The sequence below is a fragment of the Mus caroli genome, chromosome 14 (genome assembly GCF_900094665.2).
Source record: "Mus caroli chromosome 14, CAROLI_EIJ_v1.1, whole genome shotgun sequence".
Classification (NCBI taxonomy): domain Eukaryota; kingdom Metazoa; phylum Chordata; class Mammalia; order Rodentia; family Muridae; genus Mus; species Mus caroli.
In genome coordinates, this window is record NC_034583.1 from 57449651 (window position 1) to 57469632 (window position 19982).

Consider the following 19982-nt stretch of genomic DNA (forward strand, 5'->3'; position numbering starts at 1 on the left):
GGATGGATCACAGGGCCCCCAATGGAGGAGCTAAAGTACCCAAGGAGCTAAAGGGATCTGCAACCCTATAGGTGGAACAACAATATGAACTAACCAGTAACCCCCGGAGCTCGTGTCTCTAGCTGCATATGTATCAGAGATGGCCTAGTTGGTCATCAGTGGAAAGAGAGGCCCATTGGTTATGCAAACTTTATATGCCTCAGTTCAGGGGAACACCAGGGCCAAGAAGTGGGAGTGGGTGGGTGTGAGAGTAGGTGGGGGAGTATGTGGTGGACTTTTGGGATAGCATTGGAAATATAAATGAAATAAATACCTAATAAAAAAAAGAACAAGGTCTGAATTCTACACTTTTTTATTTTAAAACCTACTACGAACATATAAACTAGATGATCCTGGCACAAAGACAGACACACAGACCAATAGGATGGACTTCAGAAATGAACCCACGCATGAACCCAGTCAAATGAGTCTCAACAAATGTGTTATGACCACACAACAGAGAAAGGCTCATCTCTTTGGTAAATGATGATGAGGAAATCCAACATCCACATATAAAAGAATGAATTTGTGTATTATATCAAATGTCACTCAGAATAAATGAACAAGTAACAATAAGGGGAGACAACAGAAAACACTTCCTGGCCTTGGGTTGGGCTCAATACTGAGAACATAAGCAATAAAAGTAAAACAGGTTACTTTGGACTAAACAAACTTAATGTGTGGGAGCCAAAGGACGCAATCAATAGAGTACAATGACAACCCAGAGAACAGAGGGAAGGGTCTGCAAGCCATAGACCTGGTAAGGAAGGAGCTAATATCTCAAGTTTACAAAGAACTCTCATACATCAACTAAAAGCCCAATAGTCTGATTGAAAAATGGGCAGACTTGGTGTGGTGATGTGTTCTATAATTCAGCTCTTATGAGGCAGAAGGATTAGGAGCATGAGGCCAGCTTAGGCTGCACTGCAAACTCAAGGCCAGGCTGAATGAACTGCATCTCAGGTGTCATCCCCTAAAAGGGAACAAAAGGTTCAGATTCTCTCCAAAGGAAATATCCAAACAGTAACAAACATAGAAAAGAGGGTAGCATTGCTGATGGTTAGGGGAACTTCAAAAAAAGACAAAACCCACAACAACAACAACAACAACAACAAAAAAAAAACAAAAGAAAAAGTCCATTAAGATGGCTATAATGACATAAAAAACCTAGGAAGTAAAAAGTGTTGGCACAGAATAGATATAAGCAATCAGAACATGTTCCCATGGAAACCAGCGTGGTGGTCACTCAGAAATCTAAGGGGCAATGCATATCAGTAGTAATTCCACTCTGGGGCATATACTGCAAGGAATGCAAAAAAGTGTCTCAGAGAGGTCTCTGTACACTGGTATTCACAGTCACATTGGGAGCAGCCAGGAAGTGGAAGCAACACAACTTTCAGTGATGCACAAGGGATAGACAGAATGTGGTTTAAACGTGCAAGGGACTTTATATAAAAATGGAGGAAATGATGAAATGGACTGGAGCAGGGACAAACCTTGAGGTGTCCTTGGGGCTCTGCTCTTCCTGGTGCCCCCATTTGTCACCATCTGTCTATGTGTGAGATGTTTCAGTGATAGCTGAAGGTTAGTCACCAAAAGGTAAATGCAGTGTGCATCCATCTACTTACAAAAGGGAACTGGAGTACTCGAGTACATAGAGACAAAAGTACAACGGAGGTTTCTAGGGAGCAGAAAGCGGGGAGTTGGTTAATGTGTAGATAAAAAGCTTTCTAGATAATGGGGCTTTGCACAACAACAAAAAAATACTGGACACTGCCCAACTGTACACCCCGCCCCCCAAGAATCATTAATGTGTTTTGACATTGTGTATGATATACAACTTCAAATTTTAAATGCAAAAAGGTAAAAGTAAGAATGTAAACTTTTATGTGACGTCTCTAATATGTGACTCGGGTCAGTTCCATCATAGACCAATAGGAGTTTTTTGTGTTCATTTCTTTGTTTTTTTGAGACAGGATCTTGATTTCTATCCAGACAAGAAGGGTGGCGCTGGCACTTTCCGAAGTGGTAGGGAAGACCAGAAAGACCAGTTGCTTCATAACTAACCTTGGGGGACTTATGTGTGCTTATAGTTTAAAAGATCATAAATGATACACATGACAGACTGAATCAAAGATGTCTGCAGCCCAGGCAACCCAGAGGCAGGTGGTTTCCTACCCTGGTATATCCCTAGTCACTTACTATAGTGTGTTTTCTGTAAGCTCATGTTTTCCCTCCCAGTCCCAAGCTCCGGAATAAGGACTCTGAGTCTTAAATATATTTACATACAAATGCCTTGGCCAAATGCTCTGGGTCGTTCCCTGACTAGCTTAGAACTTAATCATCCCGTTATTCTATTCCAAGTTCTGTCATGTGACTGGTTACCTGATCCTCAGTTACTTGTGACCATCTATCTCATCTATGTCTGGGGCTGAATCTTTCTTCCTCTTCCCCAGAATCCTTCCTCTGAACTGGAACTTCCACCTCCCTGTTTCCTGCCTAAGCTAATAGGTTAATAGCATTTTTATTGACAGGTGATTCTTCCATACAGAATGAGATTCTCTCTATAACTTGTATTGTACAGCACTCGTGAGGGATGACTCCCCCTGACTTAATTCAGAGCAGCTAAGCACCCTTCATCCTCCCATGCAGACTCCAGGCTTTAGAAAAGGTCTAAGCCACGCAGTCTTCACTGAGAGGATCAGGCTATTCTCTCTTCCTTACAGGTTTCCCTGGCAACTGATGAATAAGCTCTGCTGACTCTGCAGCGCCAGCTGCCTGCGTTTAAAGATCCTATCAGCAACTCTCCTGCTGAACTGGCCTTCTTCTGCCTGCAATACTTTCTGTCACCTGATATCCACAGAACCCTACTAATAATCAGCACTCGCCTTTTCTCTTTGTTTGTTTGTGCTACTTAAACACATGCAGGTAAAGTGGACTCCTGGTAGACAGCACATAGTAAGACCTTGCCTTTTCATGCCATTGAACAATCCTTGCTTTTATTCCCTGATCTCTGCTTTAAACAGAGAAAGAGGAGGGGAGGCTAAAGGGGAGGTAGGCATGCCNTCCTTCTTGCCAGGGTTTCAGCAGACACCCACAAGTTCATGCCTTGGAAACTCAATCCCTAAATTGGAATTGCTAATTGAAATGAGGCTTGTAGGAGGAGGTTCTTCGAATGAGCTGATGAGGGCAGAGCCCAGTCCTTGTTAGCTTTCTATTCCTGTGAAAGAAACCATGGCCAAAAGACCTCTGGTGGGGAAAGGATTTATTTGGCTTACACGTCCTGGGTCATGGTCTGTTGAGGGATGCCAAGGCAGGGAAACTCAAAGCAGGAACCTGGAAGCAGGAACTGAAGAGGCCACCATGGACGGGGTACTGCTTAACAGGCTGCTCCTCATGGCTTGCTCAGATTGCTTCTTTATACAAGCACCTGCCCTGGGGGTTGAGGGAGGGCGTTGGGGGCGGAGGGGGGGGGACACAGCCCACAGGGGACTAGGCCTTCCCAAATCAATCAAGCCTCCCACAGGACCATCTTATGGATGGTTTCCTCCATAAGATGTTTTCTCCCTTCAGGTTTCCTCTTTCCAAATGACTCCAGCTTGCATCAAGTTGACAAAACTTACCAGCATGAACGTTCCCATAAACACCACCTTTATAGGAAGAAGTGAGATCTGAGCAGGCACACTTGCCTGTCTGGCCATGTGACACTCTGTCTCATCAAGATGCAGCAGGAAGGCTGGCACCACCCAGTTCTTGAATTTCCCTGCCTCTGGAACTCTATTCTTTATAAACCATCCCGTCTGTGGTTCTGGCAAGAGGAATAGGAAAGAGACTCAAACACACTGCCTTTTGTAATTGTTTATCTAGTGCAATTTTTTTTTTTTAAAATTGTGTTTCATATGATCCCAAGGAGTTTGCAAATCTGCAGTGCCTTGCTAAATTAGTGTGTATGTTGGGGGAAGACAGCAGCGGAAGGTTACAAATATCAACTAGGGATGGGCAGCTGGGAACATTCAGCCTGCCTTTCTTGACAAGAATCCAAAGTGGATTTTTTTTTTTTTTTTTTTTTTGAGTGTCCCTGTGTAACCCAGGCTGGTTTCAAACTCTTGATCCTCTTGCCTCAGCCTCCCAAATGCTGAGATTACAAGCACGTTCATCACGACTTTCTCATCCTGACTTTAATGAAGAAGCCACGAGCATGCTTCCATATTAATTTCGTTCTCACACGCCCTTTTCACGGAGACCATCATTTTACACTGGAACTCATTTATCCAACCAGAAGCCGGGAATCTCAACTCCTCAGGTCTTCCCGCTACCTCGAGGCGGCAGTAAGCCCGACCAAAGTCAGCGGACGACCTATGTGAGGGTTTTGAGAAACCATTCCCAGTGCTGCATGACCCCCCGCTACTGCTTTGGGCCCAGGTTCAGACCCCACCTAGGGAGCTCAGGAGTTAAGCCATGGACGTCCCTTCCCATCTATACCAGGAGTCTGAGATAGCGGGAATTGCTTAAGGATGGCGGCCCGTGGCTTCACTTCCTATTTGACAACGGAATCCCGAAACTGCGGTGGGACGACAGATCCTTCCGCCTTGGAGCTAGCGGAGATCGTGGACCACACCTCCTCCGGGAGACCCCGCGCAAGACGGAAGTGGGCGGGTCCGCGCCCTCAAAGCCCATCCGTGATTGGTTGGAGCCGCCTTAAGCTCCCAGATCTTCAGCAGGGACAACGCCCGCAGGCTAGGCATGAAGGCGGCGACACCGGTGGTGGTGACGGCGGCTGCTCCTGCGATGGAGCCGGGCCCTTCTGTGTCCCCGGGGCCTTCGCGCTCCTTCAAAGAGGAGCTGCTGTGTGCCGTGTGCTACGACCCGTTCCGCGACGCAGTGACTCTGCGCTGTGGCCACAACTTCTGTCGCCGGTGCGTGAGCGGCTGCTGGGAGGTGCAGACGACGCCCTCGTGTCCGGTGTGCAAGGAACGAGCGGTGCCCGGGGAGCTGCGCACCAACCACACGCTCAACAACCTGGTGGAGACCTTGCTGCGCGAGGAGGCTGAGGGCGCGCGCTGGACCGGTCGCCGGTCCCCGCGCCCCTGCCGTGCGCACCGTGCCCCGCTCACGCTCTTCTGCCTGGAGGACAAGGAGCTGCTGTGCTGTGCTTGCCAGGCTGACGCCCGGCACCAGGAGCATCGTGTGCAGCCCATCAAGGACACTGCGCAAGACTTCCGGGTGAGCACCGCGCCAGCCCGCCCTGGGGACCCCCGTCCTGCCCCTCCCCCTCCTCCAGGCCAAGCAACCATCTTGCCACCCGGTCCAGGCCAGTCTGAACAATGATGGGGAATAGTATGGTCTGCAGACATTTGGGCTTGGTGCGGTCATTTTAGAAATGGAAGAGGCCAGGACCTAGCTGAGTTCTAAGGCCTTGAGATTTCCCCAGCCCATCTGTGCCCCAACGGGTTACAGAGCCATAAGAAAGGCCTGTGGCGCTGGCCTGCTGCCTTGCTCCTCTTACTCTTAGTATCCAAATATCTGGAGTTCCAGTGGCTATAATTAAACCAAGAGCAGCTGACACAGCAAAACTAGCATGGCGGGGAAGGGTGGGTGTCGGGGCTGTAGGAGATCACCCTAGGAAAGTACTTTACCTCGCAGCTGCACCCCAAGCCTACTTTTGATTTCGAGCCAAGTGCTTAAATTAGCCAGGATGGCCTTGAACTTTTCTTTGCTTGCCTCAGCCTTTCGAGTGGCTGAGATTGCAGGCCTGTACCATCAGGCCCAGTGAAAAAGTCTTTGTTCTAAAACAGAAAAAAAAAAAAAGGTCAGATATTTTCGATAACAATTTCACCTAATCGCTTAGCTATGCATGCTTCATTGCTTCCCAAAACACTCATACTGACATATCGACTGATTTTTCTTTTTTAAAGGGTTTCTGAAATGTCCATTTGACTCTGGCAGTGTCTTGTTACTTTTCTCTTTTAAAATCACTGATGTACTGAAACAGCTAGATTTGTTTCATCAGCCACTAACACATGGGTCAGACCCACAGTTGGGAGGGCCCAGGGTTAGCCACTAGCAAGCCTGACATAGTGAAAAGGAGGTACTGTAAGAGCCCGCTGTGCCTGATCTTCAGACGCCCTTTCTCCACTTGGTGAAATGTCTTTTTTTTTTTTTGAGAATCAGCAGTTTGATGGCGGCTCCATACAGATTGGAGGCAGAGCAGATGGGTGCTGTCTACATCCATGTTCCTCCAGTTATCCATCATATTAGCTCAGTAGTGGTTCATAGTGCCTGATCCTTCGTTCATTAGTGCTAGATCTCTTATTTGGCATAGCTGAAGTAGACAGCCTAGAAGTTTGGGTCCTGGTTCGAATTCCCCTGGGCTTGCAAAGGTACTGATTAGCATGGGTCCTCAGAATGGGGTAAAACATCATCCGAAGGCCTGTGAGCCAGGGGACAGAGAGCGTGTGGGCCTGGAGACTGCCTTCTGTTCTTGCTGGCTGCCTCGTTTTGATTAGGAGGTCCGAGGGACACTGGAAATGAGATAGGTGGTCATAATTCCCACTCTCTGGGAGCTTCTAGCAAAAATCTAAAGAGCCTAGAGGCATTAACCAGGTGAAGGAGGTGAGGGGAGGTTTTTGCAAGAAGATGCAGCAGCATATAGAAGATTCTAGAAGAGAGGAAGCTTTGGACACCAGGTGAGGCCAGGAGGCCGAAGTCTTATTCTGCATCTTAGAATGGTGGTGCGAGGCCAGTGGGTGCTCAGTGTGAGTGAGCCTTGAAGAACAGGGAGAGGGGCTGATCTGAAAGATCCCAGGAGTCCTCAGGCTGTGTGTTCAGCCAGATGCAGTGTGGCCTCTTCATGTATTCATGTGTGAAATAAACATCCTGAGAACCCCTTTGATTCTCACACCCTGTTCTAGATATTACAGCTGCTTAAGTCCGTAAGACAGCCCCTCTGTTCTACTCAATTTCATCTTGACACAGCCTAGGGTCGTCTGAGGGGATTTCAGTTGTAGGATTGCCCCGAATGGACCAGCCAGTCAGAGAGATTGTCTAGATTGGTGATGGATGTGGGAGGGCCCAGTACATTGGTCCTACCTGGGTAGTGTAAGGCCAACGTGGGCTCTTCCATACCAATCAGAGGGGATGTCTTATAGACAGCATACCTCCATTATTTCCATAATTTCTACATTAGTTTTGCTTGATTTCCTGCCCTGATATCCCTCAGTGGTGGAGTATGACTGGGAAATCTAAGCTGTAATAGACCCTTTCTTCCCAGAGTTGCTTTTTGGTTGTCATGGCAGCAGAAACCAAACAAGAACACTGTTTGCAGTAGTCGACATTTCAGAGGAGTTGGTGAGGCAGTCATTAGATAAGCTGGTTCAGTGTGGTTGGAGATGGGTGTGGCTTGTTAAGGGAGCAGGCAGCGTAGGATGACCCACTGTCAGGTAAGAATGGTGAGATTGTTAGACTAAGCTTGGCCCTGCTGGGTACCCTCAGGAATCCCAAAGCTGGGTGCTTAGAAAGATCCCTTTGGCCTCCATGTTGATAACCCAGCAGCAATAATCTCTGAGGATTTCTTACTCTGTGTTAGGTGCCCTGAGGTATTAACAAAATTTACTGTCCGCAGGACCCCTAAAGCTGTATGAGGGTTAATCTTGACTGTGGCAGTAAAATACAACTTCTTGAGTGCCTACAGGTGTTCCAAGAATGGGACCCTGACCCTGTCAGTGAATCCTGGTTCATCACTTGATGGCCTCCTGAGGAGGTGGTAAGGTAGGAGACAGGGCCTAGCTTGAGGAAGGCAGTTTGTGGAACTGTTCTTAGAGGCTGTGTCCTAAAGCTCCTGTCTCTGCTTCTTGGCCACCTCTGTCCCACCCCACCCCACCCCCCATACTCCCACCCCGTGAGGGACGCAGCTGACACTTTCAGAGCAGCAAAATTAAGAATTCTTTTCTCTGGTTGTCCTGTTGGGTTTGTGGTTCACAGTCCTGCAAAAGTAATAAAGGTTGTGTGTGTTCATTTTTCTATCACTACGGCGGCAGACACATTCATGGGACACTGAGGCGGGGGGTGATGAGCTGGGACTTTGTCCTGATGCAGTGGGACCTGATGGAAGGAAGGGTGACAAGATTTTGGAACATGTCATAGCGGATCAATCCAGAGCTCAAGAAAAAAACCTGAATGCTCAGAGGGACCGGAGGAAGTCCTCAAGTGGAGTGGTCACAGGTTTGCATAGACACACATTTTGTGTGTGTGTGTGTGTTAATGGGGTTGTGGTGTGTGTATGTATGCATGGGCTAGAGGTGGGCAAGGTCAGCCTTTCCTTGATCTCTTTCTCTCTTTAAATTTTGACACCGGGCCTCACACTAGATCTGAATCTCCATTTTGAGCTAGGTTTGGCCATTGAACTCCAGGGATCTAGAGCTGAGACTACAGGTATGTGGGTGCTCAGGACCAGAATTGAGGTTCTCCTACTTGGAGAACACACACTTTACTGACTGACTCGCCTCCCCAACCCCACGTTTCTTCTCAAAGGGAAAGGTATGCCAGCAGTATGGCTTCGATGTGCTATTGCCTATGTGTATACGGATAAAGTTCTTCATATAAGCAGTGACCAAAGAAGTTGACATACCGCGTCTCAGTAAAGCTAGAATCAGGGTCATTCTAGCCGGCGTCTCAGTAAAGCTAGAATCAGGGTCATTCTAGCCGGTTAGTTTGAGGTTGTTTGCATTGGTAAAATGAAATCTTTGTCCTTGGTAAAGAGTTGTGACTTTTCTGTCAACCTTAATCCAAATTGAGATTCACACTCTTGGAGGGAGCAGGGTCCTTCCCCTGTGCACTTCCGGTTCCCTTCTCTGGAGTGGCCTCTAATGTACTTACTGGAGAGAACAAATGTGGTAATGAAGTGACCCACAGTGTGCGGATGAGTGCAGACAGCGGGGGGGGGGGGGGGGGGGGGGGGGGGGGGCATAGCGAGTGCTCAGTGGACGGAGGTCTCCATTGTAATTAACAGTGGATTTGTTTCTGGAAAAGTCTATAGCACATTTATGGAATGTAGAGAGGAAAGGATAAAAGTAGAGAGAAGTTAATAGGCCATGGCTGCAAAAGGAGTCAGAACCCAACCTAAAACTCAAAAGTGTTTCTTCCGGATTCCAGCTTAGCAGCGACAATCAAAAACGTAAAAGCACTGAGGGATGGAGAGTTGCCCAGGCGGTTAAGAGCACTGGCTGCCCTTACAGACGACTCGAGTCTTGTTCCCGGCACCTCCATGGCAGCTCACAACAGTCTGAAACTCCAGTACCAAGGAATCTAACATTCTCTTCCGGGCACTGGGCACAAGCCACAAACGCACTTCACAGACACATGCAGGAAAAACACACATAAAATAAAAATCTTCAAAAAACCAAGTGTTTGAGCACCTTCCTTAAGTTGATATTTATGTGTGTTCATTAAAACAAAAGTGATTTTATTTTTTAAAATTAAGCAGGATGCAAGATAGATGGCTAAATGGGTAAGTGCTTACTGAGTGCTTGGCTCAAGTTCTGATGCTAACATAAAAAGTGAGCTCACAGGATTACCTGAACTTTAGCTCTGCACAGATGGGGCAGAATAAGGAGGTTCTTAGGAATTGCTGGGTGCTGGCCTAGCTCTAGATTTAATGAGGTACTTTGTCTGGATTATGGTAGACTAAGGCTCAGGGGACATCGAGGAAAAGCCAGACAATCAGTGAGTTGGCTGTGGCTCTGTCTCCTGGGATTGTCAAGAGTGAACCCCATGTCTCGCCAATGACTGCCTGAGCATGGGCTCAACAGGGGCAGCATGAGTGGGCATTCCAGAGTGGATGGGGGAAGATCACGGAGCAGCAGCCCTGCACAGAGAACTATAGGCAGCTGATGTGGTGGGGGTGTAGTTCCCTGGGGAAGAGCACACCAGCTGGTTATCCAATACCAAATATCCACCCCTGAACAGCACATTTACAAGCAATGGTGCACAGACTGAGCAGGGTTACTTAGGAGATTATGTGTATATAAGTATGCATATGATGATATGTGTATATAAGTGTATGCATATGATGATATGTGTATATAAGTGTATGCATATGATGATATGTGTATATAAGTATATGCATATGATATATGTGTATATAAGTGTATGCATATGATGATATGTGTATATAGGTGTATGCATATGATATGTGTATATAAGTGTATGCATATGATGATATGTGTATATAAGTGTATGCATATGATATGTGAGAAGGGCTATGAATTTGAAAGGAAGCAAGAAGGCTTGGAGAGAAAGGGAAGGGATAATGGTGAAAGTCTCTAAAAAGACAATATGACAGATTGTGATGGGAATGAAAAGAGTGGAACACCGACCTACACAGCTTTCAAGAGCATGTGGGCCCATGCATGCCACAGAGTACGTCTGGACCGCCCACCCCCCCAAAAAAGTAGGAAGGACAAGAGTTGGGTGTGATTGCTTATGCCCATGAGCCCACCACTTGACAGAAGGATCACCGTGGGTTCTAGAAGAGCTTGGCCACTTAGTGAGTTTAGGCTAGCCTGTGCTCCATGTAAGCCCCATGTCAGAAAGTAAAACAAATAGGAAAAAAAAAGGTGAGTTTGCTGTGTTTCTTGTCCTAGCACCATTATCGGGAAAAGGTGGATGTGGAGCCATGTTTAGGTGAAATTTCATTTGAATATTTTACCACTTGGGAAATGACTGCAACAGCCCACACTGACAACCCTTTTCATAAAGGCTGTAGAAGAGTCCAGTTGGGAAGACTCCAGAGTGAACCAGTGGCCATGGCATCTTGATGGTATCCCCACAGGTCTAGCCTTCTAGGAGCAGACATCAGCTGGAGCTTGCTGTTCTCTGCTGTACTGTGGCCAGTTGGGCAGAGCTCCTTCTGGAACCCCTGAGCCCTGCTCCCCACCTGCACCAGGTGTCTCCTCTCCAGGGCTGGGTTAGAGACCCCGAGGTGGGAAGCAGTGCAGTTCAAGGTTGGGGCTATGCTGAACAGCACTTGGAGCACACTGGCTTGTGGTCGGACTCCAGTTCTAATTTGTCCTGTATTCCCCACATTAGGCCAAGTGTAAGAACATGGAGCATGTATTGCGAGAGAAAGCCAAGGCCTTCTGGGCCCTGAGGCGCACCTATGAGGCCATTGCCAAGCACAACGAGGTGAGATTGCTTTGTATTTAATCTCAGTAGAGGTTTCTGCCCCACCTTTGGTTATTCAGTTCCCAGATAAAAGATGCACAACTTCTATATTTATAATAAGCTTTAATTAGCACTAAAGCTGGGTAGCTAACTACCCTAGCTATGAGAGTTTACTTCCCATCAATAACCCTGAGTTATAATTTGCAGTGTTCCATCTGGGCAGCTCTTAGCTCCAGTTGGCCAGTTCTCATGGCCATGTTTTCATGTGTCTACCCTAAGACTGTCTTCTATTTCTCCTTTCTCGTGGTCTCTTCCTTTAACCCTGAGGCCAGGAACCCAAAACACCCGCCTCTCTCTTTTGCCCAGCTACAGGCTATTGGCATCTTTATTCACCAATCAGGGATAACTTGGGGGACAAGGTTACAGAGTCAATCAGGTCTGGGTACTGATTATCTCGGCCCTGGGGTCAACCAGGCCTTGTGAGGGGGCAGTATTTAGCATTATAATAGCAAAAGACCAAACCTCAACATGGCTGGGCCAGGTGGGAAGCCTGGGAGGACCGAGAGGGGAGGGAGGATGAATACCTGGCATTGGCCCACCCATCTCTGTCTTTGGGGCTCTTCATGTCACACCTAGAGCATTGAGTTGCTTTGCTGAACGTGGTCCCCAGCTGGGGCGTCCCAAAGCCATTACATCTGACCTTGCTCGCTTCTCCCTGCTCTGGTGCAGGTGCAAACGACTTGGCTGGAAGGCCGCATCCGGGATGAGTTTGACAAGCTCCGTGATTTCCTGCGGGTGGAGGAACAGGCCACCTTGGATGCCATGAAGGAAGAGAGCAGAAAGAAGCACCTGCAGGCTGAGGAGAAGATGAAGCAGCTGGCAGAACAGACCGAGGCGCTGGCTCGGGAGATTGAGCGTCTGCAGATGGAGATGAAGGAGGATGACATGACCTTCCTCATGGTAAGAGGCTCGTCGTGTGAACTGAGGGTGGGGTCAGGGGCAGGGGCCAGCAGCTCAGACCACAGACCATGTTCAACAGTCTTTCTGTGATGATGGAGGCCTTATTGGCATGCCTTGTGGCAGAGCAAGGCTTGGCGGTTGAGAATACCCTCTTACCTTCACCTCCACCCCTTACTGGTGCTGCTTTCTTATTCTTTGGTTGGTTGTCTCTCTATCTCTAATGAAATAGTCAAATTGTGTCATACTTTAAGCTTTAAATTTTTTATTACATTTTTATTTATTTACTGTAGATGAGTGTCTTAGGGTTCATTTGCTATGAAGAGACACCATTACCACAGCAACTCTTATAAAGGAAAATGCCTAATTGGGGCTGGCTTACAGTTCAGAGGCTTAATCCATTATCATTATGGTGGGAAGCATGGCAGCACACAAGCAGACATGGTGCTGGAGAGGGAGTTGAGAGTTCTACATCTGGATCAGCAGGCAGCAGGAAGAGAGAGTGAGCCACTGGGTCTGGCTTGAGCTTCATCCCCCTGTGACACACTTCCTCCAAGAAGGTCACACCTCCTATAATGCCCCTCTCTATGGACCTATGGGGGCCATTTCAAACTGTCCCTATGGGTACACATTGCAGAGTGCCTATATGGAAGTCAGTCAGTCTTCTTTTACCACATGGGTCCCACAGACCAAACTGAAGTTGCTAAGCTTGACAGCAAGCACCTTAACCTGCTGAGCCATTTAGCTGGCTCCATTGTTGTTGTTGTTGTTTGTTTTGTTTATTTGTTGCTTTGTTGTTTGCTTTCTCCTCTGTCTTTCTTGCTTTTCTCCCTCCCTCCCTCCCTCCCTCCCTCCCTCCCTGTGCAGTGCTGGATCTGTAGCCTAGGCTTTGTGAATGACAGGTACTCTCACTGGGGTATCTTTTATCTTTTCTTTAGTTGGGGGATGGGTGTGAGGGTACAGGATTGCACTCTGCCTTCTTTCTCGAATGCTTTCAGGCTGAGGAGCTGGCTCAGCCTGTGCAGTACTTACCTTACAAGTGTGAGGAGCCAGTCTGATCCCTAGACGCCACAGAAAGTAAGCTGAGCATGGTGGCTCACTCTGTTTGTTTTTAAGCTGAAATTATTACACAATTTGTCTATTTCATTCAGGAGTTGAGAACAACCAACTAACCAGCCAACCAAAAAAAGCCGCTAAGTGGCCCGCCAGCCTGGCCTGCTTGGTACAATCCAGGGCAGTGAAATACACTGTACTAAAGAACAAGGCAGGAATAAGCTGTGGTTTACCTCTGGCCCCATGAGACATATGTATTAATGCATGGACCTGCACACACACACACACACACACACACACACACACGAGTGCACAGGAAAGGAATTCTGTTCTTCCTTTAAAAACATGATTCATTGTCTTTCTTCCCGTTACTGATGTTTTCCTTCCTTGCAGAGCAGTTTCCCAGACTTGACAGCTAGTTTATCAGTCAGCTCCCTTTGATGGCGAGTGTTTCGCTCGCGCATGGCGGTTTTTACCTGTCAGTTGGCCTTCCATTCTCACTTGAGTTACTTCTGCTTTTGCCGTTCATGGGCAGTAAGACTCTAAGCGTGTGTGTACTGGATTTGTGTGGACATGAACTTTTCGATGTGTACCCAAGGGATTTCTGGATTACTTGATAATTCTGCTTTAACCCATCAAGGGCTGCTAGGCAGTTTTACCAAAGTAGCTACGCTATTTTGTCTTCCCACCAGCAGAGTCTGGGTGTCAAGTTCCTGTACCTCTTAGCCACTTCTTTTCTCCATAGCTTTCCTTGTGAGTGACTTGGGTCTCATTGTGCTTCCAGTGTGCACTCTCTGGATAGCTGATGACACTGGGCATCTGTCTTTTCAGTGGCTTTGTGGACATTACTAGTTCTTGCTTAAGATGTCTGTTTAATTTCTTTATACAGTTTTTTTCCTTCCTTTTTTTTTGTTTTGTTTTTTTGTTTTTTTGTTTGATTGGTTGGTTGGGTTTCCCTGGTTTCTCTGTGTAGCCCTGACTGTCCTGGAATTTACTCTGTATCAGGCTGGCCTCGAACTCAGAACACCTGCCTCTGCCTCCCGAGTGCAGGAACTAGAGACATGTGCTAACATGCCCAGCTATCCAGTTTTTTTTTTTTTTTTAAGATTTATTTATTTATTATATGTAAGTACACTGTAGCTGTCTTCAGACACTCCAGAAGAGGGCGCCAGATCTCATTACGGATGATTGTTAGCTACCATGTGGTTGCTGGGATTTGAACTCTGGACCTTTGGAAGAGCAGTCGGGCGCTCTTACCCACTGAGCCATCTCACCAGCCCATCTATCCAGTTTTCAGTAGGGTTGTCTGTTCATTGTTTAGTTGTGAGAGTTCGTTTCTTTTCTGCTCCAGTATGACTCTTTTTTTTGTTTGTTTGTTTTTTTGAGACAAGGTTTCTCTTTATAGCTCTGGCTGTCCTGGCACTCACTTTGTAGACCAGGCTGGCCTCGAACTCAGAAATCCACCTGCCTCTGCCTCCTGAGTGCTGGGATTAAAGGCGTGCGCCGGTTCCAGTATGACTCTTATCTCTTCCATCTTAGCTTTGCATTTAGATCTTACATGTATTTTAAGGGTATTTTTGTTTTTGTTTTTGTTTTTGTTTTGAATCAGACACAAGGCAGAGGCTTTCCCCGTTTTGGTTGTACCGACATGTTCGCTGAGAAGACAGTTCTGTTAACTTACCTTGGTCCTGTAGAAACTCCAGCGTTATCTAGACTGTCACTCCTGTCCTCATTACTCCCGATATCTCCACCACAGCAGCTTGTGCAGCAAGCGTGAAGTTTGGGAGTATGAGTCCTCCAGCTTGGTGGTTTTCAAGGTTGCTTTTATTCAGCATTTCCTGAAACTCCATCTGAACTTGAGGATCGGTTTTAAGTTTTGCCAAAGAAGGACCAAGGCCTTGTGTAGACTGAGCAAGGTCTCCCTCCAATGGCTGCATCCTCACCATGGGACTTCCAACGGGGTGGGGGTGGGGCACTCGGAATCTGAGATGAGATCCCCATGGGGTATGTGACAGCCGGATGATGTCAGTTCTTCTCATCCATGAGTGTGGGGTATCTGGCAATTCTTGGTCAGCAATTACCTGCAGTTTCTTAGTCTTTGTCTCTGCTTTTTTTTCTCTTTCCAGAAACACAAGAGCCGAAAACGCCGGTAAGTTGGGAAAGCCAATGGGGATGGGAAAGGGTAAATAGATAGAAAGCCAGGCCTTCACTGTCCAGTGGCGGAAGGGCTAGGCAGGTAGTGCATCCAACTGGGTGGAATCTGGAGGGAGCTGTAGAGGCCAGCCAAGGGGAGCGCTTTAAAGGCATTCCAGTTCTGGTTGGCATGGAGACAGAGAGTTGTTTCGGAACATAGAGGGTTGATCCTCTCCACAGGGATTGACAGCACCAGGCACATGACTCATGTTTCTCAGTCGTCAACAGGCTTGGTTTTTGGCTGGCTTCCTACCTCTGGGAAAGAGCGTTGGCATGCTTTGCTGTGGGTGGATGCTTGCTGGGCTCTCCAGGATGGGTAAGGAAGAGTTGTGCCCTGTCAAGATGAGAGTAAGTGCTCTGGGCTGATGTGATGAGTTCCCAGTCTCTGTGGGAGCTCGGCAAAGGCCATGTAACACCATGGCTCTTTTGAATTCAAGCACGATTAAGGCCCAGCTTGGACCTCTCCTGAGCCTAAGTGTGACTTCTATCCATGAGGATGGCAGCAGCTAGTTTGGAGAACCTCCCTGTGTGTCTCCCAGCTATTCAGGATTGAACCTTCCTGCTGAATCCTGAAGGGCTGTGGCAGCCCAGTGGGCTCCTGCTTTGGGACAGCTGTCCAGGAAACTTAGATTGGAGATAAGGGAAGCAGTCCTGTTCCCTGCTTGTAGTAAATGCAGCCAGGGGTCATGGCCCCATCCAATGCCCAGCCTTCCTTTACCAGGCTCTTCTGCACTGTGGAGCCAGCGCCTCTCCAGCCTGGCTTGCTAATGGATGCATGCAAGTATCTGGAGTCCCTGCAGTACCGAGTCTGGAAGAAAATGCTTGGATCCGTTGAGTCTGGTAAGGACATTGCAGCACCATGCTCCAGGAGAATGGAAACCATCCTGTGCTACACAGGCCTGGCCAAGCGTCTCAGCTGCTCTCTCTGCAGCCCTTTCTAGGCGGGGCCAAGGGCCTTCCTGCTCTGACCCTCTTGAGAAAGGCTAACTCTTCTTTCTGTCGTCATAAGTCTAACAGTCATGATGAAAGATCCAACTCTGTCCTGCCAGTGTGCCCTGGTTTTATACCCAGAAGTGGCATCAACCCAGTGGAATGTTACTTGATCATCTTAGGTGTCCTGGGAGTGTATAAACCTTCCTGCTTCATAGTCCCTGCCTATGTTAGTCTCCTTGGCTGCCGTAACAGAGAACCATAAATTGGCTTAAATGACCAAAATTTGTTCCCATATTCTTGATGGCTAAAAGCTCATTCCCAGGAAATAGTCAAAACCGTGCTCCTCTGATCTGTGGGAAGGCCCTTAGACCTTGGCATTTGCTGCATTGCTTGGGTATCCTTGGTTGTAACTGCCCAACTGGCCCCTGCCTTGGTTGGTTAAATGACATATATTCTCTCACTTGTGCTCCCTTTTTTCTCTCTCTGTCTCTCTCTGTGCCTATCTCTAATCCATTTCTAAGTAAGGTTATATCCTGAAGTACTAGTGTTTGGGACTTACAAATATCTTTTTGGGGGTGGGGGTAGTTTGGCCTATACTACCCCCAACAACCCAGGGCAGCTCCTTGCATGTGGTAGGGTATGTGGGACCTCAGCCAGCCTGGCAGAAGAAGGGTGTCCAGTTTGCTGACTCTCTCTTCTCTCTCTGTCCCCAGTGCCCTTCAGCTTGGACCCCAACACAGCTGCTGGCTGGCTCAAAGTGGCCGATGACCTCACGAGTGTCATCAACCATGGTTACCGCGTGCAAGTGGAGAATCCAGAGCGCTTCTCCTCGGCACCCTGCCTGCTGGGCTCTCAAGTGTTCTCCAAGGGCTCCCACTCTTGGGAGGTGGATGTGGGTGGCCTGCCAACCTGGCGAGTGGGCGTGGTGCGGGTGCAGGCACATGCACAGGCCCAGGCTCAGGCTGATGTAGGTGGTGAAGGCCATTCACACAGCTGCTACCATGATACACGCTCAGGCTTCTGGTACCTGTGCCGCACGCAGGGTGTGGATGGAGACCACTGCATGACTTCCGACACCGCCACAGCCCCTCTGGTCCAGGCCATGCCGCGCCGTCTGCGTGTGGAGCTGGAGTGTGAGGAGGGTGAGCTATCCTTCTATGACTCTGAGCGCCACTGCCATCTGTATACCTTCCATGCCCACTTTGGGGAGGTGAGGCCCTACTTCTACCTGGGAGCCTCTCGAGGTGACGGTCCCCCGGAACCTCTGCGTATCTGCCACCTGCGTGTCTCCATCAAAGAAGAGCTGGACATCTGAGCTGCGTAGTTGGCATCCCACCCCTGACACATGCAGCATACTATATCCTGTCTTAGCTTTTCTGTAGCTCCAAAGTTAGGAGCCACCCAGGAGGTGCTTGGCTGGGCCTAGGCTCTGTCTATAGTCATGCTACCTTCAGGATGTGCGTTTTCTGTTCTTGGATTGCTGGTATACTGTTTTCTTTGTAGGATGGCATTATAATGTAGGTGTAGACTATTTTTAGAGATGATGAAGCCAGCCTATCAGGAGATGCCTCTTATTCAGTCTATTTGTCATTTATGTTTCCCAGGAAGAGGTCCTTGTCAGGCCACACAGGGAAGCCCCAGGATGGTTTGAGACAAGAGTGGGCAAAGCCTCACCTAGGCTCTCCTACCCCAGTAGGACAAGTTAGGTATTGGCCAGCCTAACTGAGCATGCATGGCTTTAGCATCTGGTCTGAACCAGGAGTCCCTGTGTTGGTTCCTAGGACAGGATTGTCCTTGACACTCTCTGTGGGAACACTGTAGGGTGTAAGGTACTCTGGAATACAGCTCAGAGTTGTGGGTGTCCCAGGAAAGGCAGCTCCAGGGCCTTTGTCAGTGGTTAAGGACTGACCAGCTTCAAGTTAGTGGCATAGAGGCCAAAGCACCAGAATGCAGTGAGTGAGAAGACAGCTGGTGCTGGGTTGGAACAGGAGCCCCACTTTGCTACTCAGTCTGTCGGCACAGAATCGACACTGGTTGGTCATCTCATGCTTTGAAAGTTTCCTCTGGAATTGTCCAGTTTTCTAGAACACTTTTTAAGCCTGTGTTTCCACATCTGTGATTTGACACTAGTCCTTGGAAATCACTGGAGGAAGGTATGAGAAGGAGCCTCAGAGAATGCTGCTTCAGTTAGTGACTGTTAGTCTGGGAGACCAGTCCTGTCCTTGCTGGCCTTGTATTCATTGACTTCCACCTGCCTGTCCTTGCTCTGCTCTCTGCAGATTTCACCCCTTTCCTTTCTTTATGTGCCCCTCTGCCTTTTCTTTCTCAGTCATGCCTATAGATGGAGTCTAATTGCCAACTAACCAAATCCCAAGAGGTGTTGTAAGGAAAAAAATACCATCTCAGGGGTGCCCTGTCATAGTCAAGACCTAGGACCTAGCATCCCAATTTCAGCCTGCACCCCTCATTACATAAGACTTGGTTTAAACCACACCGATTACCCACTAATTGGCTTTAAATGGGTCATGTGCACTTGTGGATTATCTAACAAGTGGAGACACAGAAGAAACACTGGTGCAGGCCAGGCCGGGAGCAGGGACAGTGCTGGCAAGCCAGCTTGTGAGTGTCAGATGCTTGGGCACCACGGATGTGAAAGGTGCGCCTGGTGCAATGTATGTGTTTGGTTTCTCTAGAAGAAACTCTCTGAAATTACTGTTATAATAAGTTTTTAAAAGTTTTTTCTTTCTTTTTAATTTTCACCTTAACTCTTAAATAGGGTAATTTCAATGACCTAGACTCTTTTAGAAAACTTTGACTTACCCCACAACTGACATGTTTCTTTCAGAGCTTTTGTAAACACAAATTCCTAGTGTAACTTGTACCTGACCTGTCCTTCCCATTGTAAGATTCCATTGTGTGCAGTGAATGTGCTGTGCAACTTGTTAGTTGATGGACATTTGGCTTGTTGCAGTGTGTTTAGCTGTTATGAGTTCTGCTGCTATGAAATTTGTGTGCAAGTTTTGTGTGGCCGTGTCTCTTGATTTTCTGTCATATACCTTGGAGTCTGTTTTCCAGGTCATATGATAATTATTTTAAGCCCTTTGGGGACTTGCCAAGCTGTTTCTAAGAGAGCCGTCCCATTTTCTACTCCCACTGGCAGCAGGTGAGGGCTGGTTTGTAACGAATTCTCTCTGCCCTCTAAGCTGAGGAAGCTGGGGTAGGTCTCATTTGCCCTGTAGTTGCTGTCTCTGACGGCTGGGGAGCATCTTTCCTCATGTTTGCTGTGTATCTGCTTCAGAGGCTTCAGGGTGTTTGCCCATTGGGTTGTCTGACCTTTTATTATGAAGTTTTACAAGTTTGTTATGCATTCTAGATAAAAGTTCCTTTGTGTCAGATAAATCACTTATAAAAATTTTCCTCCTAATTCAGTGAGTTGTTTTTTTTATTGTCTTTACATTTTTTTATTTTTTTATTTTATTTTATTTTTTTAGGGAGTGAGAGATGTCTCATTGGTTGAGATCACTTCTGCTCTTCCAGAAGTCCTGAATTCAATTCCCAGCACCTCTATTGGATAGCTGACAAACACTTGTAGTTACAGCTCTAGGAGCTCTAACACCTGGTGCCTTCATGCATGCATATACATACAT

General features: G+C 47.7%; 1 protein-coding gene and 1 long non-coding RNA gene across 2 annotated transcripts; one reads left to right on the plus strand and one right to left on the minus strand.

The window, feature by feature from the left end:
- Window positions 1-3295: 3295 nt before the first annotated feature.
- LOC110309558 lies at window positions 3296-4758 on the minus strand. The gene is made up of 3 exons (XR_002379714.2): window positions 4522-4758; window positions 3663-3847; window positions 3296-3474 (listed from the first exon to the last, which is right to left on the minus strand). It is a non-coding gene; the product is annotated as an uncharacterized LOC110309558 (long non-coding RNA).
- Trim35 (tripartite motif containing 35) lies at window positions 4743-19763 on the plus strand. Its single transcript, XM_021182292.2, has 6 exons — window positions 4743-5262; window positions 11125-11220; window positions 11929-12159; window positions 15336-15358; window positions 16124-16242; window positions 17049-19763. The coding sequence occupies exons 1-6, from the start codon at window positions 4783-4785 to the stop codon at window positions 17648-17650; spliced, it is 1551 nt and encodes a 516-aa protein (XP_021037951.1). The 5' UTR covers window positions 4743-4782; the 3' UTR covers window positions 17651-19763.
- The last annotated feature ends 219 nt before the right edge of the window (window positions 19764-19982 follow it).